The sequence below is a fragment of the Dasypus novemcinctus genome, chromosome 24 (assembly GCF_030445035.2).
Source record: "Dasypus novemcinctus isolate mDasNov1 chromosome 24, mDasNov1.1.hap2, whole genome shotgun sequence".
NCBI classification, from domain to species: Eukaryota; Metazoa; Chordata; class Mammalia; order Cingulata; family Dasypodidae; genus Dasypus; species Dasypus novemcinctus.
In genome coordinates, this window is record NC_080696.1 from 35,636,475 (window position 1) to 35,663,865 (window position 27,391).

The following is a 27,391-nucleotide window of genomic DNA, read 5'->3' on the forward strand; positions in this document are numbered from 1 at the left end:
TTGGCCAGGCTGCCTGTGTGCTCACAGGCTGTTTATTTACCCAAGATTAAGAAGGAAAGAGAACGTATGAAGAGAAGAGCCAGATGCCCCAAGGTGGTGGGGCTGAGGGGAAAATGAACAGAAAGGCTCCTCCTCTTTCTCTTGCCGCTCTCCCCAAGGGACCCCAGCTTCACACGGGGCCTGTAGGGATAGCGTAGGGGCCTCTGGGAGGCCCGGCAGCTGTGGGCTGGAGTCAGGGTCCCCACAGGGGCAGGTCCCAGGCTCGGAATGGCTTCTGTGTACACAAAATATCTCTCTGCAAAAGGCACTGGTGGGGTCAGTGGGCAGGGGCCCCTGTGTCCTGGGTCTGGATCCCCGTCCCCAGACCATCCTAGCTTCCCTCAGGGGCTGGGTCTCTGTGGCCCTTCTCCTCTCCCTTCCCTCATCCCAAGGGTGAGCAGGCAGTCAGTGGAGGGCCAGGTCAGGCCATATGGCAGACATCCCCTCTTCAAGGCTAGTGCATCTGGTGACCTCTAGGCCAGGAGCCCCAGGCGGGTGACTTTGGCCGAGAGGAAGGAGTGGATGATGAAGACCATAGTTTTCGGACACGAGTGCAGGTCCAGCTGCTGCAGGGTAAATGAAGAAAAGAGTCGGGGCCCCATCCAGCCTGGCCTCCAGAAGAGCATGGCCCCCCTCCCCGGGGTGCAGAGGCAGTCCTCCACTCACGATCTCGCCCTCGGCACCCCCGAAGTCCAGGAAAAGGAGACTGGCACCGTCGTCTGAGGACATCTGCAGCTTCTCGAAGGGCTGCCGGAGCAGCACAGCTCGGGCCACACCTGGCTCAGCCGCCCACAGGGTGAAGCCCTTGTCAATGTGCACAGAGAGGCTGCAGGGACGGCCATTCCATGTGCAGGCTGTGGGGAGGGTGTGCGGGCACAGGGACCAGTTGGCACCTCAGAGACTTCAAGCCCTACCTTTAAGCCCCCACCAGCAGCTCCACAAAGTAGGGGCTTGGATACCACCAGGGATGGGAGGCTCACTGCCTGTAATGACATTTGTGTACCCACCCATAGTCACCTCCACCCTCAGAGAACCCACAACCCACCTCTTGTCCCACTTCTAGCAGCACCACAAAGTGGGAAGACGGAACTTAAAAGCTGCCTTGGACAAGGGCCACTCCCTATAATGCAATCCACAGACCCACCAAGCATGGCCCTTGAAGACCTGTAAAAATGATGACTTTAGCAAATAAAAACATAAGATGCCCAGTTATTCTGAACTTCAGATAAATAATGGATAATTGGGACATACATACTTACACTAAAATAGTATTCATTGTTTATCTGAAATTCCAGATTAACTGGGTGTCCTGTACTTTATCTGGCAACTCTACCCCAAGAGCCATCTCAAACATCTGTATCAGCAGAATCATAAATCCAGGGCTAGAAGACCCCTGGGGAAGAGACTTACTAACACCAGGGCACCTGCAGATCTAAAACAGAGAGCCCTAGAAGTAGCCTAAACCCTACTTTCCATTCCTTCTCCTGAAGCACCCTGAAGAGGGAAGCTTGAATGCTTCTCGGGATGAGAAGCTCATTACCAAGAGGCACCCCCAGATTTACCCAGCCCACCTGTAGACACCTCCTGCACACCCTCAGCAGCCCGATGACAGCCATCCACCAGCTGGCGGGTCCAGGCAGCCAGTTCCTGTGGGGACTCCACGCTGAACAGGTGAGTGTCCACACCATGGCGCGTGCCCGTGCGCAGGGCAAAAGAGAGTTCTGCATCATAGGGCACGGAGCCCTTGGCAGGGCCTGAGTGCACCAGCCTGGAGGAGGGGAGCAGAAGGCTAAGTATGAGGCAAGCGGGGGTGACCTGGGAAAGGACCACCTGAATCCTTCACCACCTAATAAGGGGACAGGCCTTCCAGGTGGGCACTGACTCAGCAGCAGTTCTCGCCAATGGCATTTCCTGCCATCCCCCCTTCATTCTCTCTGCCCAGCCACACTGGTATCCTCAGACACACCAAGCACACTCCTGCCCCAGCATCTATCCCCTCTGCCTCATACACTCTTTCCCTGAATATCTGCAATGCTCACATTCTCACTTCCTCCATCTTTGTTCAAATGTCACATCCTCTTAGAGGCCTTGCCTCACCTCCCTTCTAAAATAACACCCCTATCACTTACTACCCTTATTTTTCATCACAGCACCAAAAATTATACTTTTTATTTATTTGTTTCAACTGGTTTTTGACTTGTCTTTTTCCTTAGAATGCTAAGGAAGAAATGATCTGTTTTGCTCACCACTGTATTATCAATAACTAAAACAATGTCCGGTACACAGTAATGGTCAATAAACATTTGTGGTCTGAATTAATGATCCCTTGACTCAATCCATGTCCTGCTTACCCCTACAAGCCAGTAGGCTCCTGGCCCATGGGCCCCCACTTTACAGAGGAGGAAACTAAGGCCCCAATAGGCCGGGGACTCACTGTACCTGGGAAATAACTCAGGGGCAGAACAGGGCTGCAATCCCCAGTTGCTGAAGCCCTTCTGGAGCATCTCCCTGCAAGCCTTGGACAAGACCCCACTCCTACCCATACTTACCTGGTAGTAATGAGTGGGGCAGTACGGGCTGGCTGGCTCAAGGCCTCACGGGTCTCAGGGAGAGAGCAGTAGAAAAGCAGCTCCTTTTCAGTCAGCAGGGCCAGGGTGGGTGCTGTGCCCCCACTGGGCAACTGCAGAAGACAAGATGGCAGTGAGGAAGCTAGGTCAGAGGGTCAGGGTAGAGTGAAGTGGTGAGGGGCAATGGAAATGGGACCTGCTCCAGGGGACGGGATAAGGAAGGGACAAGTCCTGGGCACAGCAGGCACCTGCTCAGTCAGCCAGCCAATCTGCTTGATATCCTGGCTCCTCGGTGTGCCGGTTGCTGCCAGAAGTGCCTGCAGCTCATCCTTAACCCAGGGCAGCAGGGCGTTGATTTGGGCTTGGATAGCAGCTGCCCATGACCTTGCACTAGCCTCGTCCTTGGCTCTCAGGAAGAGGGTGTTTTGGCCATTGGCCGAACAAATCTCCAGATACCTGCAGGCACAAATGGGGTAAAGAGAAAGTCCTGTCCACTGGGTGCAGCTGCCCAACCCTAAAACTGGCCCAAGAAACTCTATTCCCTGCCAAGGCAGGAAAAACCTCAGGGCATGTCCATGAGAGAATTAGGAGCTACACTCACCACTGGGGCTCCAGCCAGAGTTGTTGGGACCTCACGGGGTCTAGGAACAAGGGACAATAACATACACGCATATACACACAAATACAAACACTGAAATATGTGATAAGGGCCAAAATTATTACTGTGTGAGGTTTCATAATCTTGCCCTTTTCTTCTGGTTTTTAAGGGGAAGGATTCTCTTGCTAGGCCAGCTCCCAGATTCTCCTTTCTTGCACAGAACAAAGTAATGCACTGATTGGGGGTGGGGGTGGGGGGTGCTAAGCAAGTCTGAGAGGCCAAGCTGATCTACATAATAAAGAGCTGGGGGAATGGGCCATGGAGAAGATACATAGACAAAGAAGTCAAGTTTGGGGGAAGAGTTTCAGGGAGGTACCCAGAGGAGTAATAACAGAGAAAGAAGATTTTCAAAGTATTTTGTGCCCATTAAGGACTTACTCCCTTGTGGCATTTATGTGAGATAGAATGGGACAGAAATACAATGACTTTTGCCTTCCTCCTCTAAGCAAAATACTTAAATTCCTAGCTCCCCTTGCAGTGAGGGCTGGCCATGTGACCCAGTTCTGACCAACGGAGAAGTCCCTGAAAAGGACTTCTTCCCAAATGAAAAGGGCAATCTTTCCTAGGTGTGGTAGGCAGTCCCCAAAAATGACTTCCATCAAACCCATCCCTCCTTACTTCTCCCACTGAGGTGGAGTATGTGACTCCTCCCCTTGAATCTGTGTTGGCCTTGTAACTTGCTCTGACAAACAGAATGTGACAAAAGTGATATTCAGGGATTTCCAAATCACCCTGTAAGAAGTCCATACCCTGAGACCACCATGCTATGAAGTGCTAGCCATGTCGAAAGGCCACATGGAAAAAGGAATGCTCAGTCAGCCCCTAGCTTTTCCATCCACCCTAGCTGAGGTTTCAAATATATGGGTGAAACAGCCTTTTGGACTTCCAGCCCCAGCAGGTACCACATAGAGCAGAAGAACTGGCCATTTGAGCCCACCCAGATTACAGAATTGTGAGGAATGATTTTTTCAATTGTTACTTTATAAGCCACTAAATTTTATGATGATTTGTTATGCAGCAGCAGATAGCCAAAATACCAAGAGAAAAGTCTCTTTGCCTTTTGCCTTCTTCGTGTCTGGAATATGGACACAATGCTTGGAGACAGCCACTCTGAAGAAGAAAGTCCAAAATAAAGAAGACAGAGGAGAGCACTAGAAGCCTCTTTCCTTTGATGGTACCCTTGAGCAGCTATAGCAGCTCGAATAGCTGACCCCTGGATTTCATTTTCAACAAACAGAAAAATAAGCCTCTTGTTTATATGAGGCATCACTTAATGGGATTTCCGATCCTTGCAGCCTCATGCAATCCTAACAGTGAGTAGAAGTTTGAACGTTTCATTATATTGTTTGCCAGAATGTGTTCCTTTGATCAGGATATTGTACTGATAATGGGCTACAGAGAACCCCTGTTATATTCAAGTTACACATGTTGTTATGCATGCATGCATGTATATATCCAAGCACACATACATTCATGTGCATACATACACACATGCATACATATAATTAACTTACAAACACATATGCACAACTCTCCACCCCATACACCCACAAATGCTCACATACACACACTTGCATTTCATTTATATGCCATCTACATGCGACACATATAGAAATACATATATGCACATGCTTCAGGTGATATCTAGGAGCAGGCTAGGAACCACGATCAGCCTAGGACTCCACAAGCTCACACAGGTCTAATACTGATCTCATCTTTCCCTCAATACAAATGGCCTCTTCCCTGGAGCATCTCTATCTGATCACCAGTTCATGTGAATCACCAGTTCATGCCTCAGGCTAGAGGTGGGGGACACATCAAGTTGGGGCCATGAGGTTTGCATGCTGTATATTAACCAGCCCTTCTAGCCCATGTTGGGCATTTGCCCACTATTGAACCAGGCTGGAACTGGGACCCATAGAACAAGCTTTTTTTGTACACATCATATATATACACCACCCACAATACTACATACCCCACTTGAGCAGCATACACTTCATTCATCTGCCACCATCACTCAGGCACCCTGCAGCTTCTAAAGCAGAGAAGGCCACATGGAATGGAGCAGGTTCCACTCCTTCCTGGCTGTGTGGCGTTGGGCAGGTTACATCCTCTTTAAGCCCCAGTATCCTCACTGATAAGATGGGGATGAAATAATGGGACTTTTCTCATGAGATCGTGCATAGACAGTACCCAACACAGTGCTTGCTGGGTGCATGTAAGCACGCAACAAATGTTAGCTGGTACCAATCTTATTAGGAGTGAACTGTTAAGGCTTAAGGGCTGCTCAGATGGGTAAGATGGTAACCTTCCATGGCCCTCATGTTACCAGACATCTCAGAACCTCAGTCAGAGTTGGAAGAGACTTTAGGAGATCAGTGAATCCAACAACCTTATTTCATATTAGGGAACCTAAAGGTCAGTGAGGAAAAGGAACTAGTCCAAGGAGAGCCAGAACTGGAGCCCAGGGCTCTTTCCCAGACCAAGGTCCTCCCCAGATGTGAACTGCCCAAAGGAAGAAGACAAAAGCAGACCAGACTGTCATCCCTAAACTTCAATAATTCATTCAACAAACATTTCTTAAGCACCTACTATGTTCTGGCATTATGCTGTCACTTGTAACATAGGAGTATCTTTCTTTTGGCCCCACCACCTAACACCAGGGCTTCTGTCTGTCTGAGTTGACCCCATCCATGCCCCCACTCCAATCTTACCTGGGCTCCGGGTCAATGGGGGTGCACCTCCTCGAGACATATGCCATTTTCAAGGACACATGTTTGGCCTCGCTGAGGTCCGAGGGTGGGGGACCAGGGGAGGAAGGCTCCCGTTGAAGGGGTGAGGCAGGAGGCGAGTCCCAGCCAACCGAGGTCCCACTGGCAGAGTTCTTGAAATATGGCGAGACCTCCTTCATGTACTTGACTGGTTGGGGGAGAGGTCATCAATTACCAAGTGAACATTGGCTCCCATGCACACATCATGACTGAAACTAATTTATTAAGAGTTTAATTTATGTTCAATGTTGCCCTTTCTGTAGGCTAAAATCTCAGACAGTGTGGTAGAAAATATTAGGTATTGGCTAGTATCCACTCTTGTTTTTTCCCTGTTTATAAACACATGGCCACCTGGAAGCAAGACTACATTTCCCAGCCTCCTTTGCAGGTAGGTGTAGTCATATGAGTGAATTCTATCTAACCAAGTAAAAGGAAGTGTTGTTTAGGCCTTGCAGCATAGCTGCTTAAAGGAAACAGACCAGCTACAGGAAGGCAATAAAAGCATACTGAGAAGGTAGTCAGGTAACTGCTCTGCCACATCCCATTATATGCCTCTTATCTCTTCACTCTTCTCATCTGCCAAAAGAAGGGGTTGAATGAGGTGGTCCTATGGAGGAGGTCACTAATTGTTCTCCAATGTAATGATAACCTCCCAGCTAAGACTTCATTTTCCAGGCTCCCTTGCAGCTATAAGTGCTCATGTGAACAAGTTCTGGCAAATGAGATAGAAGCAGAGGGATGTGTGCAACTAACAGGTTCTATGTACTAAGAAAAGAAGTATACCTTTCCCTTCTCTCTGTTTCCCTTTTTCTGCTGCTTGGAACACATATTTGTGGGTTGAGAACATAATGCTATGCTCTAGAGAAGACACTTTGGAGATACCATATCAGTCTTGGACTATTACATAAAAAGGCAAAAAACTTCTATTATAATTAAGCCATTGTATTTTGTGGGTTTTTCTACCACAGAATAGCTTATACTCTAACCAAGAAAGGCGCCTAAGAGCCCTCTTAGCTCTGACAAAATACTACAAAGGAGTACAGTGGAGACCTTCTAGAATACCACTGTCCAATAGAACCTTCTGTGATGATGGAAATGTTCTATATATACACTATCAAGCACAGTAGCCAAAAGTACATGTAGCCATTGAGCATTTGAAATGTGGCTAGTACAAATGAGAAACTGAACTTTTAATTTTTATCTTTTTAAAAACTTAAAATTAAATAGTCACGTGGAGCTAACGGCCACCATATTGCACAGCATGTTTCTAGAATAACAACCCAGACTTACTTTGCCCAACTGACTCATAAAGTCATGTTCTGATATATGATCCTGCCCTTCTGGCCATGCTGGCTGGACCAGGGGTAAACACCTGCCTTATGCTGGGCTACCCAGGTTTAGACTGGAAAGATAACCTAGACTGGTAGCTTGAATAAACTTGAATGCTAAGGGGGCAGCCACCTTCTGTAGATAAAGAGGATTAGTGGAGACAAGAATTGAAAGATGGAGGGAAGGTCCTGCCTGGCACTTGATAATATTCCAGTTCCTGATATTCATCCTTTAGAAAGCTGAGCTGTAATCCTGCCCTTGGGGTTCTGATATTTGCAACCAAAGGAGTCTTGGGTGGGGCCCCAGTATTAGGGGTCAGAATCCCATGCCTTTCTAGAAAAGGAAGATCTCAATGGCAATGGCAGCTAGAGGCTAAAAGCAGCCTGATGAGAAGGCTGACCTGGGAAGAGCTTGGTGGTAATAGAGAGATTCAGGAACAAGTCTTGAGTATCTAGTATGTGTCAGATATTGAGCTGGTCCTAAGATAGGGGTGTAAACACATGACACTTTGTGTCACCATTCCTCTATCCCTTGCTAATGGAAGACATCACTAATCAACCATAGTGTTCTAGGTAGCCACTACCAATCAATTAAGGCTAATTGGTCCCCCCAGTGTGGGACATGACACCCGGGGATGAGCCTCCCTGGCACCGAGGGATCACTACCACATACCAGCTGAAGAAGCAACTATAAAATGACCTTGAATTAAAGATTCAATGCAGAACAGCAGAATATACCTGTCTACATATAATAACATGACTTCAGGAAGCTGTTTGACCTAATGTAAGGGGGAAATGGAAAGGAGAAATGAGATTATAAGGCTGTGAGTCTCTAAAAAAGAGTCTGGAGGTTGTCAGAAGGAATACCCCTATGTACAACTGAACAGAGTCTAAGAGACAGATAAGGTAGATACAACCCCAGGTATTGGTTCTTTTGAGGGATAAAGAGACCCACAGGTTCTATGGTCATGGCAGAAGGGGTTCACTGCCATGACAGATAGCCCTTCTTTGGACTTGGTGTTTCTGCGTGATGGAATTGGACTCAGAGGGGATCTCTTTTCACAAGACTTGCATGCTACTTTATTGGAATTGTAGTCGGTGCTGGGTTTAAGATATATGTAGGGGATTTGAATCTCTGGACTGATAATATGACACCCAGGCCCAGAGCCTCAACAGACTTCAGCTCCTACACTTTGATTTATTGGACTTACTCCACTCAGCTAACATGGAGTTGAAGAAGGTCAACCACCACAACATGGAGCCTAGAGTGTCTACAACTGGAAGCGGGAGGAGTGCATCCAGTACCCATATGGAATCTAAGCCCTCACTTGACATAGATGTGCAATGGACACAACCAATCCAATGTCCACAGAGAAAATGTGGAATGGGTGTGGGAACGGTAGCCATGGTGGCTGCTGGGTGTGGGGAACGGGAGGAAGAGATGAGATGTGGAGGCGTTTTCGGGACGTGGAGTTGTCCTGGATAGTGCTTCAAGGACAATTACGGGACATTATAGATCCCCCCAGGGCCCACTGGATGGAACGTGAGAGAGTCTGGGCTATGATGTGGACCACTGACTATGGGGTGCAGTGATGCTCAGAGATGAACTTACCAGGTGCAATGGATGTGTCATGATGATGGGAGAGAGTGTTGCTGTGGGGGGAGTGGGGGGCGGGGGCGGTGGGGTTGAATGGGACCTCATATTTTTCATAATGTAATTTTAAAAAAATAAATAAATAATTTTTTTAAAAAAATGCTAATTGGTAATAAAACGTTTTGGTCATTCTTGCTATACTAAATGACAAGTAATAGAATACATGATAACATTGCTTTAAACAATAAACAATAAATATTTATTATTTCACTTAAGAAGAATGGAGGAAGGAGATTTCAGGATTGATACAATGTCTCAGATGATACAGGGTATGCCTCTCTTGGCCTTCCCTTCATGATCACAAGATGGCTGCAACAGCTCAAGTCTATCATTCCTTACTTGGCAAAGTCCAAAGGAGCAAGAGAGGAGACAGGCAGGAAAAGCAATGTCTCCTAACACTTTCCTCTTATCAGAAATGTAAATATTTCCATGAAGTCGCCTATAGATGTCTCTTTATATCTCACTGGCAAGAACTGGGTTGCATGCCCACTTCTAGCCCATTTATCAGTAAAGGGGAATAGTCACAATCATAGTTCAGTTTCTGGGGCTGAGCATATGTCCACCCAATAAATCATGCTTCTGTTAGCAAGAAGAAGGGGAAGTGATTGGTGGGCAGTCACCAACAGTGACTGCCACACATGCCCTGCCACCTTGACTGTTCCCAATTCTGATGAGCAGCAGACAATTTATCTGTAAAATGAGCTATTCAGAAGAAAGTATATATATGTCAAGGAAAAGACTTACCTAAACAATGGTCTCTCATCTGCCAACCAGGCTGTGCCCTCTGCTCCTCTACTGGAGGGCCACCTGATGCCTCCTAGCCCTCGGGCAGCCACCTGTCCCCTCACTTCAACCACTCTCGCCCCCATGGCCATCTAGCTTGCTAGCCATCTGACCTTTTCAATCAAGGCCCAGCCAGCAAAACTGCCTGTGACTGGACAGACCAGGAAAGGTTAGGAAGCAGTTCTTGGCCCAACACCCTGGAACAACCAGATAAGAGGCTATATCTGTCACAAGAAACTGCTCTTGAGACTCAGATAGGGTCCAAGGCAAACAGAGGTGAAAGTGAGAGGGAGTTACAAATGCAACCAGGGTTGGGAGAGAACTTATGTTGAAAATAAGGGCAGGTTTTCTTGGGAAGAACAAAGGGCAGCAAAGCCTGGGTCTGAAGATTGGGAACTAGGCCTGGAAATGTCTCATCCTCATCACTGCAGCAATGAGTCACCCCATTGGACTGACATCTTAAGGGACAATGGAGGTGGGACACACCACAGCCTACCTAACAGTCAAGTCATTTCTCCCCTTTCCACTTGCTAAGAGAATCCTGAACCCTAGGAACTCAGCTTCTCCCAGCCTAAGGGGAGAATCTTGATTGGTCAAAGCTATTCATGATCATTTCACCCATCTTGTTTGTGACTGGTTTAATAAGGAACAGATGATACAGTTCTGGCCAATGAGATGTGAGGGAAAATATGGCCTCTTCCTCTCCTCTGTTCTATAGAATTGATGGGAAGGGACTTAATCCTAGTGCAATGTCTTTTGACCCATGAGGTTTGGAGTTCACACACTGAGGATGATGAAGCAGAAAGATGGATAAATCTGGGTTCTTCAATGATTCCATAAACCCCTAAATTAACTTATCATGGAGGCAACCTGCCTCAAGATCTCTTCTACTGGAAGATAATATATTTTCTTCAATGTTGAAGCCTCTTTGAATTGGATTACTGCTATTTGTAGCCAAAAGCATCCTGACTAATCCAGCACCTCCAAAGGTGCAACTGCCATATATCCTTGCTAAAATTAACCACACCCCTCCACTGCTCAAATCTCTCCTCTGGCTCTTCTGCCCTCTTGCCCCAGCCTCAAGGCCCTCAAGAATTGGACCCTGTCCACTTCTCTGGCTTCACCTCCTTAATCTCACCCTCTAATCTAATCATACTGACCTACGCAGAGCTCTCAGAATCTGTATGAGCTTCCAAACCTCCACACCTTTAAAACTGCTGCTCCCTCTTCACAGAATGCCTTTAGTACATGGTTTGGAGTGAGTCACTCTTGGATTTGAATTCCAGCCACTGTACTCTTTAGTTGCATGACCACAGCAATTCACCTCTCTGAGCCACAGTCTGCAAGTTGATAAAAGAGGAATAACAATGTCTACCTCAGAGAGAAGTCAGAATTAGGGACTCAGGAAATATGCACTTCTTAATCTATCATCCTCTCTTGCCCACGCTTCTTAAACTCTGTGACTATGCATAGCCAGGGCTATCTCCCCACCAAAATAGGAGCTCCTGGAGAGCAGAAACTGGACTTGATTCGAACCCAGAGTCAGTATTCAGTGAATGGAGAAATGAATGCCAGGGCAGGACAGGTTTATTCAGCAGGAAGGAGAAGGTGCTGCACCCCAGGAAGCCCAGGCTCAGCTGTCACCCCCTCTAGGAAACCTTCCCCTGGATGACTAGTCTGGATCCATCATCCCCATCACTTCTGTAGTCCCCTTGGCCCCACTCCACACGACTGTCCATGTCCTGGTGTGTGTCCACCAAAAAGGTAGGAGCACACTGAGGGCAAGGACCTTGTCTAACTCATCTTTGTGCTCCCAGAATCCAGCAGGTGCCACATACTATGCTACATGTTCAGCAAATGAATATATGTCAACCTTGAAGCCCGAGAAACTGCCAGAGCTGCTGCTCACCCAGGCCATCCCAGGGCTGGATCCACCTTCTCCTTTCCCACAAGAACATGCTATAAATGGACAGGACCTGGCGCCTGAAACAGGGCTTGGATTTCACAAACCAAACGGCCTGTCCCAGTGTATGGAGGAGGAGATCTGGGGCCCCAGAGTCTGGCCATAAATAGCCTGGCTCTGAGGCCTCCTCCCCACTCTGATTTCTGCCTGAGTCACCCGAGCAGGCACGACTGTGGCCCTGTGGCCAGCATTTCCGAGACACCAAGAACAGGCCCAGCTGGGGTCCATACCCAGCTGAGTCAGTGGCTCAGGACTCTGGTAAAGCAATGACACATGGGTCCTTCCTCCTCAGGGAAGCTGAAACAGACACAAACATAGGATGCTCTGCCCCTACCAAGGGCCCTGAGTTGCAGGGACCTCCAGCTCTACCAAGGAGGCCCAGTGGGCCAGGAATAAATTCTACTAGAAACACAAGGAGCAGAGACAGGGCAGGACCATTCACCCAGCCCAGTGCAATTAGAGGGCCCCATATGTGTTGCAGGGAGAAAGGGACACATCTGTTTTGGATAACACAGTATTCCCAGTACTTATTCCAGTGCTTAATAAATGTTTATGTCAAATGTCCTGGCTTCAAGACTTAGCTAAAGAGAAGCCTGTCCTCTAAGCTCAAGCTGTTCCTTGTCTGTTCAGTGGGTGGTCTTACTTACCTCTGCCTGAAATCACACGATCTAGCCATCTGTTTACTAGTCTATGGTCTCTCTCTCCTTCCACAAAAATCCATGAGCAGGAACCTATTTTCTTATTCTCCATGGTAGACCCAGCAATTAGACATACATCAGGTAATTGGTAAATGGGAAATTTTTTAAATGTATGAATATTGACAGGCCTGTGCTTCTCAGTCTGAAGACAGCAAGCTGGGTTGTACTCTGAAGTGAGGGAGTCTTGGGTTTAACTTCCCTGCTGTGTGATCTTAGACAAGCAACCTGACCTCTGTGAGCCTCTTTTTACTCACCTCCAAATTGGGAGTAAAAGTATACACCTCCCTTACAGGGTAGAGAAATATTCCTACATGTAAAGCACTTGGCTATGCCTGGCACAGAGCAAGACTTCAGTGAGAAGTAATGTGGTGGCTGTTTCTGTGGCTGTTTGTCACGTGACAGTGTAGGGGGATGGGCACAGGATGTGGTGACAGACAGACAAGGATGTGAGTCCAGGCCCTGTCACCTGTTATCTGACATGGAAAGTCTCAAGTCCCTCTGGGCCTCAGTTTCTTCTCCTATATAATGGGCAATGGTACACCACTATTCAAGCCCAGGCTGTTTGCCCACTCCCCAGCATACTGCAGGATTTCCACAGGCTCTGGAAGGCATGGCCTTAAGGTCCTGCTGGCCCAGCAATGCTGGACTATAAATAGTTCCTGGTCCCTGGCAGGCCCTACAGCACAGCTGACCAGTGGAGCCTGAGTGGCCACACCTTGAGGGATAAAACCTCACTTTACTACACTTACGGGAAGGGGACTACCAACTACCAAGATCCTAAAAGGCACATGAGCCCTTTGCCTCAATAATACCCCTCCAGGAATCACACTTCAGAGAAATGTGCACACGAATGCAGTAGGGCCACGGCACCATCATCTATGGCAGCAGGAGGCCCATGTGTAGGGGCTGTGAAATACAAGATGCAAGTGCCCTTACTGTTGATGGCTGGGACCCCAGTGCTTAGACTGATTCCTGAAACAGAGCAGTGCTCAATAAATACTTGTTAAATGAATGACTGGATCCCAATAATGGGATATTATGCAACCATTATAAAGAATAGGATAGGGAGGGGATGTGGTTCAAGCAGCTGAGTGCCTGCTTCTCACATGGGAGGTCGCGGGTTCAGTTCCCAGTACCTCCTAAAAACAACAACAAAAAAGCAAACAACAAGCAAAAAGATGAAAAAAGCAACTCAGGGGAGCTCATGTGGCTCAGGGGTTGAATATCAGCTTCCTACATGCAAGGTCCTGGGTTCAATCCCTGGACCCAGTACCTAAAAAAAAAAGAAAGAAAGAATAGGATAGAGCTACATGTTCTGAATTGGAAAGACATCCTTGGTTTATTAAGTCGTTAAAACAAGCAGGGAAACTTTCTGGAGGGATGTGTGAGAAAATATCAACAGCGGTTATCTCTACGAGAAGATAATCACTTTATACTTTCCTGATTTTTAAAAATGAGCATGTATTACTTTTTTTAAAGGAAGTACTGGAGATTGAACCCTGGACCTCATACATGCGAAGCAGGAACTCAAACACTGAGCTACATCCACTCCTACTTTTTTTTAAAGAGCAATCAACTGTTTATTGTGAATCTGACAGGCAGTTCTGCAAGGGGCTTGGGAAGAGCAGGAACTGGGGAAGCCAGGGAAGGAGCCCTCCCTAAAACAGATCCTGCTACTTCTCTTGTCTGGGGCTGGAGCCCAGCCTGATTCCTACCCACAGGGCACAGCCACAGAGCAGCCATTGAGAGCCTCAGGAGAAGAGCTGTAGGTCAGTATGGCCCAGGGCAGGGGGTAGGGATGGGCCAGCTCCCCTGGGGTTTAGGCAAGGAGGAGGAGGTAGCCCCTCAGTGACCTTGAGGACTGCTGAACAGAAGTTGAAATTGGGCCTTGTCTCCCAGCATCCCAGGGCCCTAGCAAGTATTCAGTGGTAAAAGCAAGAGGGCTCAGATGGTAGCCTCGGATATAACTATAATGAGGGACATCAATTGGCACCCCACCATGCTCAAGCAGTCACACTGCCAGGGGTGAGCTCAGTAGCCCTTGGACCTGGTAGCCAGCATCTTCCACTATCCACCTCCTGGCAGGGCTGCTTAGTGCACTGGGGGGGGGGGGGGGAGGCGGTTTGGAGGGGGCAGCGGCAATGGCATTCTCCACCTGCAGATAGTAAAGCTAGATGCATGGTGACACAGCAAGTCGTTGAAGGCCTCTAGGGCCTCTATCACTCAACACGCTATACACTGCCTTCTCTAGTCACTTGCCCGATGAAGTACATGGCAGATGTGCCCACATACTTGGCCAAGGCTCCCTCTAAGGTCTCGAACTTGCCCTCATGCACGATGTACTAAAAGAAGACCAGGGCCTCTGCGGGTGTGAGGTGTATGTTGGGGGAGATTAGGTGCACCGGCCAGTCATCCGCCCACTGCCACCACTTCATGTCCTTCATCCTTGCCTCCTTCCCACCAGAGATTCGCTGGGCCTCCTTCTCGTACAGCATGAGCCAACATTTGTTGTAGAATTCAGTCACTTCCTTGCACATTCTCAGCCTTCAAGGGTGGGTAGTAGATGGTGATCTCTTCCAGGGGCTGCCCTGACACTAGGTAGGTCTTAAGGGTGTCTGATGATGATGGAGAACTTGATCTCAGTCCTACACACAGGGATTACTTCCACCAACCTGTAGGGCAGGGCGTGGAAATCGAGGAAGCCATGGACCTTGCTGCAGAAGGGACATATCTTGTACTGATACAGGGTCAGCTAAGGGCTACTGGGTAGGGAGAACTACACAGCTGCGCTCTTGGCATGAAGGTCCTGGAAGCACAGGTGGCGGTGGCACCGCTCCACATGGTATAGTCCCAGGACACCCCCCAGGGTCAGCACCGCTGTGCCCAGCAGCCACATGCTCCCCTTACAGGTAGCAGCAGGGCTCAGGCTACCCACTGTCCCTGCAAGGCCAGCCCAGCTCTGTACCAGGCTCATCAGCCCGGGATGGCCACCCAGCCTCCAGGCTAGAGTCCCTGCTGGGCCACAGCATTCATACCACCCATGTCATCAGAGCCATGTTTGCTGCACCAGAGCATTTATATTTTATTTTTTATTTTATTTTTTTAAAAGATTTATTTATTTAATTCCCCCCTCTCCCCCGGTTGTCTGTTCTCTGTGTCTATTTGCTGCGTCTTGTTTCTTTGTCCGCTTCTGTTGTCGTCAGTGGCACGGGAAGTGTGGGCGGCGCCATTCCTGGGCAGGCTGAACCCTCTTTCGCGCTGGGCGGCTCCCCCTACGTCCCTGCCCGTGGGGCTCCCCTACGCGGGGGACACCCCTGCGTGGCAGGGCACTCCCTGCGCGCATCAGCACTGCGCATGGGCCAGCTCCACACGGGTCGAGGAGACCCGGGGTTTGAACCATGGACCTCCCATGTGGTAGACAGACGCCCTAACCACTGCGCCAAGTTCATTTCCCAGCACTTTTATATTTTAAATGTCTTTAAGATCTAGTTTATTTGTCAAATATACACCACCATGTTCCTAAGCTAGGATTCAGAAATAAAGTCTTCATCAATTCAAGAAGCCTAGACTCAGGATTCTAGGATTTTAACATGGGAGAAAGAAGCATTTGTTGAGTGCCTACTATATACCAAGCACTAAACACAACTCTTACAAATACTACCTCACCTAATTGTACCTGTTCAATGAGATGGATGGATATCCCTGTTTAACAGTATATTCTTGGGTGTTGGCATCTGACAGATCTGAGTTCAAATTCCATCTCTGCATAATTTTAGGCAAGTGACTTCACCTCTCAGAGTTTGTTTTCTCATCTATACAGTGGAATGAATAAGGCACCTGATTTTGAGGATTCAATGATATAACATGGAAGACACTTAGCACAATATCTGGCACACAGTAGGAGCACAATGAACAGCACATGCTGCCATTGCTATCATCATCATTATTATTTCCACTACAACCAGCAGCAAGATCACACAGCCAGGCAGGGCCAGAGTTCGCCTCCAGAGCCCCATGGGCATTTTAATCAAGGTCCAGGGAACAGGCCAGGATGGATTAAGCCAAGTTTTATCTGTGAGGAATCACATGGTTCAAAGCTGTGCATTTGCAACCAAACATTTCCTTGACAACAATAGAACGACAGGTCTTTGTGGCCATGGGAGCACTGGACTGGGGGCTCCATTCGTTTCTCTGTTCTTGGGACAAAAGTCTCTCAGATGCCTCAGAGTATGGCTTCACTCAGCTAAGCTGAACAGAGTGACCCCAAATGAGCTGCACCCACTAATGATGGTGGTAATTCATTGAGCCAATTTTGGCAGTACACCTGGCATTGCCCATTTCCCAGGTGGCTGGGCCTCAGACTTGGAGTTCTCAAGACTTGTAATGGAAAATCTAAGGAATCAGTCAACCCAACTTCAGCCTTGGGTCCCATTTTAAACATTGAGGAGACTTGCCTACAACTGACAAAGATAAAGGAGAAAGGGTCCAAAGGTTCTGTCACAGTTTGAGAGTATTTTTGTGAATTCCAAAAAGAGAAAGATTATGTTTGTAGACTAATTTATTCCTCTGTGTGTGACACCTTTTCATTGTACTAAATTTAGTGAGGGGCCCTTGATTAGATTACCTGTTATGATTAGGGCTTTGATTCAACCACATCAGTAAGGCATGACCCATTGGTGAGCTGATATAAATGGACACTCACTCGAGAAGACACACAGGAAGAGAGAGCACTCTGTCATGTTTGATCCTGGGGCCCCGGGAAGAGATGAGTTATTCACCTGATGGTTTACAGCTAACCTTGGAAAGAGAGTCAAGACTGATACAAGAAACCCTAAGGGACAAGCCCTATGCCAGTCTACAGCTGAGATCGGGAAGAAGCTGGGCCCATGGAGCCTCAAAAGGAAGAGGAAGAGGAATCCTAGAGGGGAAGGCTGAAACCCAGCAGAGATAGCCCGCCATCTTGCTTCAACATGGGGCAACTGACTTTGGTGAGAAAGCAGCTTTGAGTTGGACTCTTTATGATCTCATAACTGTAAGTGTCTAACACAAATAAATACCCTTTATAAAAGCCAACAGATTTCTGGTACTTTCCATCAACACCTCTTTGGCTGACTAACACAGGTTCCCTAGCTATCATTTCCCAAACACTCACCAAAATCTAATGTGTGCTCAGTTCAAATACAAATGAAACATGGTTCCTGCCCTCAAAGAACTTCCAATTTACTGAAAAAAATGATGATGATGATGCCAATGATGAAGGTTGACATTTATTGAGGGCTTATCATGTAGAGGACATTGTAACACAATGCACTTCACATGCATTGTGTCCTCCTTAAAATAGCAAATAAAATAAATACCATTTACTAAGCACCGACAATGAGCACCGGTCTTAGCACTTAACATACACTATTCTTGAATCTTGCAAACAACCATGTGAGACAGTTATTATACAAGGTATTATACAGTGGCTTCTGTAACCAGACAGAACTCAGTTCAACTTCTGTCAATTTATTAGTTGTATCACTTGAATAAAGATACTTATCCTCAATAAACCTTGGTTTCCTTGTCTGTAAAATGAGGATTATTGCAATTCCTATTACTCTATGCTGCCTTTTATCACGCATATTTATGTACTTGCTACTATATTCCTTTATCATTTTCAAGTCTGCTTTCTAAGTAGGATGTACCATCCCCACTTTGTACAAATTGACTTCATCCATTTTTATTGTCCTTTAGTATTATTTTTTAACGCATCACAGGCTCATTGTTGTCACAGGCTTGCCAGCCATCTAGGTTTGGGGGAGGGGTGTGCATTTTCCTGGTGGCTATCCTCCCACCTCCCCTAGGCCTATCTCCAAGGACCCAGGCCAGCTCTGGCTCCAGGTCTTCGCACACAATGGGCCTCTCTAAGCAGCAGACAAAGGCGAGCTGGCTGCCAGCTTGGGCCCAGACTCCAGTCACAGACATATCCCTGTCGCTGGGGCCGGACTCAGGACATTTGTGCAAACCCCTGACCTAGCAGAGGAAAGTTTTGGGAGTCAGGTTGGAGTTGCTGAGGCCCAGGTAGGCCCCCATCTTAGGCCAGGGAAGTAGGGCCCTGGCTGGCACTCAAAGTTTGCCAATGACACCTGTGCTTCCAAGACATTCTGAGAGCTCTATACCCACCAAGCCCTAGGCCAGGGGAAAGAAGCCCAGTTGCATTGCCAAGTTCACATCCAAAGGACAGGTCATTCTTCCACGACCCTTTGGAGGTAGCCTCAGGAGTGGGCAAGGTCAGCAGGGGATGTTCTGAACAATATGGCCAGTGACTTGGTCCCAGGGGGAGCCCAGGCCCAAAAGACTCCCAGGAGGCCTGGCTCCAGGCCGGAGCAGCTGCCAGGTACTGACCTTCTCTACCAACTCCCCAAAGTCCCAAAGACCCACCACAACCCAGCATCCCAGCTCCTTCCAACCTCGACTTCTCAGATTTCTTCCACAAACCAAGGACTCATTTATTCATTTATTTTTTTTTCAGGAGGTACCGGAAATTGAACCCAGGACCTTGTACATGGGAGGCAGGAACTCAACCACTGAGCTACATTCGCTCCCCTATCCAGGGACTCTTGACTTCAGTGCCTCCCCTTTACTACCCTGAGTAGACGTATCTCTTTCTGCAAGTTTATTGGCAAGGAAGACAGATCAAAATAGACTTTAAATAAGAAAAAGTAGGGGAAAAACAAGAAGGCTACAACCTTGGAGCTGTTCCCCTTATTCATGCCCAGTTAGGTCAATCAATCCTCTCCCCCATTTATGGCCCACCCTCCTCACTGCCACCCCTGCATCCACTTTTGCCTCCCTCCAAACCAGGCAGATGCCGCTAAAACCCAAATCTGACCATGCCCTGCCCCTGCTGAAAACCCTTTAATGGCTCCTCATTTACCTTGAGAGAACGTCGATACTCCTTGAGCCTGGCATACAAGGCCCTGCAGGATCTACCAGTCTATACAGACTCCCCTTTCCCCACTCCCTTTCACCACCTATGCTCAGATCATGCTGAATTACTTCCCAGGCAATCCTTAGGTGAGCTGGGTCATTTCACCCCTCTACGCATTTGTTCACACATCTCTCCCTGCCTGGAATGTCCTTTCTCTACCCCATATCTACACTTGCTTATTGTTCATGATTAAGTACCAGCATCCCCTATATCAGGAAATGTTTTGTGACCACCCAGATAGGAGTAACCACTGCTTCTGCTGATCCCTGTACAGACTCTTACCTCAGCACCTGTAATACATCAGTGAGATGGTAGGCTTGCTTATCTGGTCTCCCCCACTAAACTGGGAATGGCCTTAAAACCACCAGAATAAAGGGAGCAGAGGGAAAGAGAAACTAGAAGAGTGATAGATTATAAGGAAAGATTATGAACAACTTTATGCCAATAAATTTGACAATGCAGGGAAAAGGGACAAATTCCTTGAAAGACACAAATTGCCAGAGCTCATTCAAAAAGAAATGTATCATCTAAAGAGCCCTATTAAAGACACTGAAATCACAGTTTAAAGCCTTTCCTAGAAAGAGGTTTCCCTGGAGAAAGCTACCAAACAGTTAAGGAAGGAATGATACCAACTCTCTATAATTGCAATGGGACAACAGGGTAACTATTAACATTTTAACAAGTACCTACTCTGCCAAATCCTCTACTGGGCAAGAGATAGGTCATCAAGGAGCATGGTGTACGGTTTACCAAGGGAAAAGCTTGTCCTATGAAAAATCTCAAGGAACACGAGAGCTGAAGACTCTCAGACCTGGGAGGGTCCACATGTTACTTGTTTTGGTAGATGGAATCATATATTATGCACCCCAACAAAAGCCATGCTCATAATCTTAAGCATGTTCCTGTGGGTGTGAACCCATTTGTAAATAGGACCCTTTGAAGATGTATTATCAGTTAAGGTGTGGACTCACTTATTAATAGGATCTTCTAAAACCCTATTTATGTGTTGCCAACTGAATCAGGATGGGCCTTAATTCCTATAATTGGAGGCCTTATAAAGAGAAGTCAGAGAAGGCCAGAAGGAGCTAGAAGTAGGTAGAAGCCCGAATAGCAGACATAAGGAGAGAGAGATTGCCATGTGGCAGGAGGCAGAGATGTAAGCCAAGGAACCCCAAGATCATAACAAGCCAGCACCAGAATGCTACAGATTTTGGGGAGAAAGCATGGCTCTGCCAATGTCTTGATTTTGGACTTCCAGTCTTCAAATCCATGAGACAATAGATGCTTATTGTTTAAGCCAACCCATTGTGTGGTATTTGTCATAGAAGCCTGGCAAAGTAAGACACTTGCCTTCCCTACTGCATCCATGGTAGACACTGCTAATCAATTCTAGTTTTTCTCTGCTAAGCCCAGACAAAGCCTCCAATCCTTCCAAATATAGTACTTGCAGTAGCCACCCCTGGAGCTAATATTCAAAATGAAAGCTGTTGTTATAAAAATACCACAATAATTTAAAAAGAAGAAAAAAGAAAGCTATTGGAGAAGTGGATTTGGCCCAACAGATAGGGCATCTGCCTACCACATGGGAGGTCCAAGGTTCAAACCCAGAGCCTCCTGACCCGTGTGATGCTGGCCCATGCGCAGTGTTGATGCGCGCAAGGAGAGCCGTGCCACACAGGGGTGTGCCCCGTGTAGGGGAGCCCCACATGCAAGGAGTGCACCCCGTAAGGAGAGCCGCCCAGCACGAAAAAAGTGCAGTCTGCTCAGGAATGGGGCCCACACACAGAGAGCTGACGCAGCAAGACGGCACAACAAAAAAAATGACACAGATTCCAGGTGCCACTGACAAGAATACAAGCGGGCACAGAAGAACACACAGCAAATGGACACAAAGAGCACACAACTGGGGGGTGGGAGGGAAGGGAAGGGGAGAGGAAAGGAAAGAAAGGAAAGAAAGGAAAGAAAGAAAAAAAGCTACCAGATTTTAGGAAGTAATTTTTAAAGTTTGTAAGGAGGGGACAGTGTGTACATGTCTCCCCTACCAGGTGGTGTGCTCCTTCAGGAAAGGGCCTGAGTCTGGTTTAGCTTTCAACCCCCGATGCCCTGCACTCTAGGCATGTAGTAGATGTATATAAATGTTTCTGGGCTTAGTGAGGGAGGGAGGGAGTGCATGAGTTAGAGGGAAGGCTTGGGCATTAGTTCCTAAAGCCAGGAGGAGCCTCAAGAGTCTAACAGTCGGAGATGCTATCTTCTCAGGGTGACGCATAGGCTAAGAAGCCATATAGAGACATTCTCACTAAACATGGGGAGGCGGGAGGGGAGCCTCAGCTCAGTGTGGTTTAGAAATGTTTCTACAGTAGAAATTTTACTTAAGACTAAGCTTTCAAACAGCAGAAACTAGAAGAGCTTTTCAAGTCAATGAAAATGTGACATTCAATGCATTTCAACTGCTTCAATCTGCATTAAGGGCTATAAATATCAAAGTAATGAGGCATCTGGGGAAAGACCTCTTATATCTCTATCATTTATGTGCAGTCTTGTTTAACTTTGCTTTTATAATATGATTGATACACTTAAGCTTTTAAGACCAACACTCTAAAGTCAACTTTTTTTTTTTAAGTATAAAAAATGGATCAATGGAATTTTAAAAGATACACCTAAAATGTAAAAATAAAATAAAACAAAACTGAGAGGGAATTGAGGTCTGGAGCCAAAAGAATGCCAAAAGTCATCAGGGACCTTGTGCATTTGCTTCTATGACCTCCTAGATACACGTTTGGGAAAACCAAGGCAACCACCAGGATCAGGGCCTGGGACTCGGCTCAGCAGTTTTACTGGCCATAGCATTCTCTACTGGCCCCCGCCACCTCCCTGAGCCTGTTCTGGGCCATGAGCCAAAGACACATTCCTCAGCACCCCCATGGGCTTCTGGAGCTGACAGTGGAGTACGAGGAAAGGGCTAAGCAAAGCAGAAACTTTGGTGAAATATAGCAAAGGCAGATATGAGACAACCACAGCAGGAGTCCTGCAACAACCAGTGGGGAAACTGAGGCCCAGAGAAGGTAAAGATTTTACCCAAGCCCATAGTGAGAAGATAGTAAAGAAATCCATCCAACCAAGGCTCCCACCCAGGAAAGACCTCCTCTCGGATCCTCACTGAAAGAATATGATGCCTTGCTACATAAAGGCCACATCCTCTTCCAAAGGAGGAAGGGTCTCAGGGTTTTATGGCTCCTGGGTGCTTGAAGAACCTAGAAGTGAGGAGGGTCTTAGAGGCCCCTCAGAAAAGAATCTTGGAAGTGGATGGGGCTCAAGTGGTTGAGCACCTGCTTCCCACATGAGAGGTCCCAGTTTAAGTTCCTGGTGCCTCCTAAAAAAACAACAACAACAACCCAAAAAAAACAGCTTAGCGGAGACTATGTAGCTCAGTGATTGAGCACCAGCTTCCCACAAATGAGGTCTTGGGTTCAATCTCCAGCCATGGTACCTCAGGAAAAAAAAGAGAAAAGAATCTTGGCTGCTCCGTCCCCAATCCACTGACCCTCTCCTTCCCTGACTCACTCACTGGGTGGCAGATCCTGCCATGTTCCTTCTGTCTTGTTCATAATAACCCAGCAAGGCAGGAGTTGCATCCCATTTTACACATGAGGAATGAAGGTTCAGGGAAATGAAGTGACTTGTGGAAGGCCACACAGCTATGAGCTGCAGAGAGGAAAGGCAGAGCCAGGTCTTCCTGCTCCATGCAGGCTCCTCCACCACCCCACACTGTCTCCAGGTAGGTCCTCAAGTTCCATTCTGCTTCTAACCCTTCCATCTCCCAGCCGCCACTGCCAGGCTGGGGCCACTTGAGGCCTGGGGGAGGCAGGGAGGAAGTTAAATATGCCCACCCACCCCTCAGCACCCTAGAGACCCCAGTGCTTACCCTCCAGCACCACCTCCTTGCCTGTCTTCTTGAGGGCCTGCACCGCCTCATCATGGCTGGCAGAGGACAGGTCTTCCCCATTCACGGACAGGATGGCATCCCCCACAAAGAGGGCCTCCGTCTGATCAGCTGCCAGCCCCTTGAAGATCTTGGAAATGAGAATGGGCATCTTGTTCTCCCGGCCCCCTGCACAGGCACAGAAAGAAAAACTGAGGCAGATGCTCCAATACTTAGGAGTCATGTCAAGGCAAAAGTATTTACTGAAGGCCTCCCATGGTGCCTAGTGCAGTGCTGGGAACAGGCAGGTGGGGAGGTGTGTGGAAGAGTAAAGAGAATCTCAGAACAAAGAGTCATAGAAGCTTGGGACACTTAGCTAGTAAGAGGCAGAGTCTGATTTTGGCAGGTCTCCTTGCTCCAGAACCCTATGGTTGACTGCATGTGGGCCCTCAGATATCACACTCCTGGTCCATCCCCAGAATATTGAAAATGAAAACTTAGGGGCCTAGAGAGGGGAAGTCATTGTTACAAGGTCACACGGCAAGTTAGTGGCAGAGTTGGGACTGGAACACCTCTCCTGACCTCTGCAGATATGCAAATTTGCTCATCACACTGCTTAAGAGAGGAAGGGGTTTCTTTTTATCTCTACCCTCCCCCATCTGAAACTAGGGATTCAGTCCAGTTTGAAGTCATAATCATCCCTATCTGCCCACTGCAACAGGAGCTCAGTGTCTATTTAGCAGGAATTGGACCGAATTGGTACTTCCCCTAAAGCCTCCTGAAAGTACCATCATCCCCACCTGAAAGTAAAGAGCTTGAGAGTAACTTTGCGTGATCTTGGGAAGTCCCTGCCCCTCTCTAAGTCTCTGTCCATCTGCAAAATAGAAGGGATGGCACTAATGAAAGGTGTTATTTATAGGACAGTGTATTAAACAGTCAGCCAAAAGGGTGCTGATGCAAAATACCAGAAATTGGTTGGTTTTTATAAAGGGTATTTATTTGGGGTAGGAGCTTACAGACCAGGCCATAAAGCATATGTTACTTCCCTCACCAAAGTCTGTTTTTCACTTGTTGGAGCAAGAAGGCTGCTGATATCTGTGAGGGTTCAGGCCTCCTGGGTTCCTCCCTTCCAGGGTCTTGCTTCTCTTTCCTCTGTGTGCTTACTTCCTGGACTCCAGCTTAAGGCTTCAGCATCAAACTCCAACATCAAAACTCCAACATCAAAAACCCTCAACTCTGTTCTTTGCCATGCCTTTTATCTGTGACTCCCCACAATACCCTACTGGCACATGAGGTTTACTTGATTAAGTAATCTTAATCCAATATAATCTGAATCCAATATAATCTCATATGCCCAGAGGAAAAAACCAGTTTACAAAAATAATCCAGTATTTCTTTTTGGAATTCATCAATAATATCAAACTGCTACAGATGGTATGTGGGAACTCTGTATTTTGCTATAATCTACCTACCATTTCTCTAATTTTAAAAAAAGGAAGAATGCCCCAGAGACTTACATCTTTAGTCTGTTCATACACTGATTGAGTCCTGAATCTCAGCAGAGTTGCCAACACCTACTCTCCTGTTCACTCGACTGGCCCAGGACAAAAGGATGATGATGGACAATGGCCATCCCCAAAAACCAAGGGCATCTACAACTGCAAACAAGACAGTTCCATCCATGGGTCCTGTGGGATCAAAGGCCCCTCTCAGTCAGGAACAGAATGCACATCACCATCCCAAATCCTCAAGATTGAAGAATGAACAAACATAAGGTGGGAATGCAACTATGGAATAAAGTAGACTTATTATTCTAGCGATGGAAGAACTTGTATCACAGATATAAAGGAAGTGGCTACCAGAGGTTCTGAGGGGAGGGAGAGGGAAGAATAGGTATAACATGGGCACATTATTGAGACACTGGAATTCTCCTGCATGAAATTGCAGTGATGGACACAGGCTATTATACATTTTGTCAAAACCTATAAAATTGTGCAGGACAACTTATAAACTATAATGTAAACTATAGTTCATGGTTAGTAGCAATGCTTCAATATGTGTTCATCAATTGTAACAAAAGTACCACACTAATGAAAGATGTTGTTAATGTGGGAAAGTACGGGAGGGGGAGAGGGCGGGGTATATGGGAATCCTCTATATTTTGGAAGTATCATTTATGTAATCTAAAGCATCTTTAAAAATAAAAAAATAAAAATTCTCAAAAAAAGGAAGGATTGGTATATATGAACTATAAATTCCCTCCTACTCCGACACTCAAGAATGTACAATTTCTGGATTGGCCCTGTTACCCTATCCCATGTGGGCTTTGGGAACAAAATCGGTTTCACCACTTCCCCCTTTTAGGGGACAATTTTGTTCTTCCACAGGCAAGAACCACCCTCAGCACTCTTGGGGAGGGGGCAGTTGCCTAATAATTAAGGTTCACATCCCAGCTCTGCCACTCACTGACACTGTGACTCTGGGAAAATCACTTCACCTCTTGGAGTCTGTTTCCTCACCTGCAAAATGGGAATTACACTCCCAATCTTTCAACACTGCTGCCAGGATAGTACCGGGCACAGCACCTGTGATGGTCACCACCATCCCCACACCCAACCCAGGCCAAAGCCGCACCAGGAAGACCCAGAGAAGGGGCAGTGCACATTCAGGGTGATACCAGAGCTGACGCTCTTTCCCAAGGCAGATAACACTTAGCTGGGAGCTGGGATCCTGGAAAACAGGCAGGACTGGTGAGCTCAACAGTTGTGGGTGTGCAGGGATTTTAAGCACGTCAGTTGCTTTCGGAGACTCTAATGGCCTCCATCTTTCCTCTCAAATACTAGTAATAATTAAGCAGCACCAACTATAAGCTGGCAGGGTGAGTACTTGAGACTTCTGGTCTTATGGAAATATCAAAACTTTATGCTTCGAAGTTCATAGACGGAAAGCGACTTGTCCAAGTCCAGAGTCTGACTGAGCCCCAAAGAAAGCTCTCTGTGCTGGGAGCTCAAAGAGCAGCAACTCTGTGTCAGCCCCTTTCAACCCAGTGCAACAGCTTGAGGGCTCCCTGACTAGGGCAACAGCCGCCTCGGTCCTCAGAGTTCCGGATTCTTTCTGGCTCCGTTCTGGGACCCCAGCCTGGGCCGCCATCCACTCGCTCCTCCGCACATGTCCTTCCCGGACCCCCTTCACCTTGATGGTGTCTCAGGGACTTGCCCCTTCTTGCCTTGGTAGTGTCCCAGGCCTCAGCCCCTTTCTTCACCCTCTGCTCTTCTGGGGCCCCTCTTGTCCTTGGTGCCAGGTGCTAGTAGTCCCCTTCAACCGCCTATGCTCCACACAGAACTTCCCACCTACTTTTTCCTTTGGCGAGCCCCCAACCCCCCGTCACACCTGTTTCGTTGGTGCCCCCCGACTCCCAAAACCGCCTGTCCTTGGCTCCCCCTGCACTGTCAGGGACCCCGAGTCTCTGACCTTGGAGCTCCCCACTACCCCCCGTCCCCTCAGACACCGCGCCATACCCCCAGACGGAAGACCTCCTCCTCCAGGGCCTCAGGGCGGCGCCAGTTCCCACGACCCCTGCGCCCTCCGCGGCCCCATATACACTACGCCTCCGTGCCCTCGGTGCCCCCGCGCCCACCTTTGATGCTGATGCCCAGCCCGCCGGCGTCAGCCTTGCGCACTGTCACGCGGCGCCGCTGGAGCAGCAGCGCCTCGGGCAGCTGCGGGGTCGCCGCGCCCGGCTCGGCGGCGCCGTCTAGCTGCGCGGGCTCGGGCTCCCGCGGGGCGCCGGGCTCGGGGCCGGGCTCGCCGTCGGCGGGGCTCACAGTCAGCGCGTCCTCCGCCAGACTGAGCAGCACCCGCTGCCACCGCTCACCGCCAGCCGCGGAGCCCACGCCCGCGCGCAGTTCCAACAGCCCGGTGCGCGGGCCGCGCCTGCTCGCCGCCATCTTCGCCTCCGGGCCGGGGCCGCCCCGCTCGCCCTAGCCCGCCGTGCCTCGACCACTCCGACCGGGCGCCCAGGGGAGAGGGCAGCTGGGG

The 27,391-nt window shown here is 48.1% G+C and overlaps 1 protein-coding gene and 1 pseudogene across 2 annotated transcripts; both read right to left on the bottom strand.

Moving 5' to 3' along the window:
• On the bottom strand, positions 1 to 27,391 carry SNTA1 (syntrophin alpha 1). Of its 2 annotated transcripts, none has more exons than XM_058286909.2 (8): positions 26,991 to 27,390; positions 23,357 to 23,542; positions 5,979 to 6,183; positions 2,855 to 3,062; positions 2,589 to 2,719; positions 1,611 to 1,807; positions 706 to 893; positions 1 to 605 (listed from the first exon to the last, which is right to left on the bottom strand). In XM_058286909.2, the coding sequence occupies exons 1-8, from the start codon at positions 27,298 to 27,300 to the stop codon at positions 513 to 515; spliced, it is 1,518 nt and encodes a 505-aa protein (XP_058142892.1). In that variant the 5' UTR covers positions 27,301 to 27,390; the 3' UTR covers positions 1 to 512. The 2 variants fall into 2 exon arrangements, with proteins under 2 accessions (XP_058142892.1, XP_058142893.1); XM_058286910.2 differs by having other exon boundaries at positions 372 to 602; positions 26,991 to 27,391.
• Positions 14,599 to 15,435, bottom strand: LOC139437561 (prostaglandin E synthase 2-like; annotated as a pseudogene).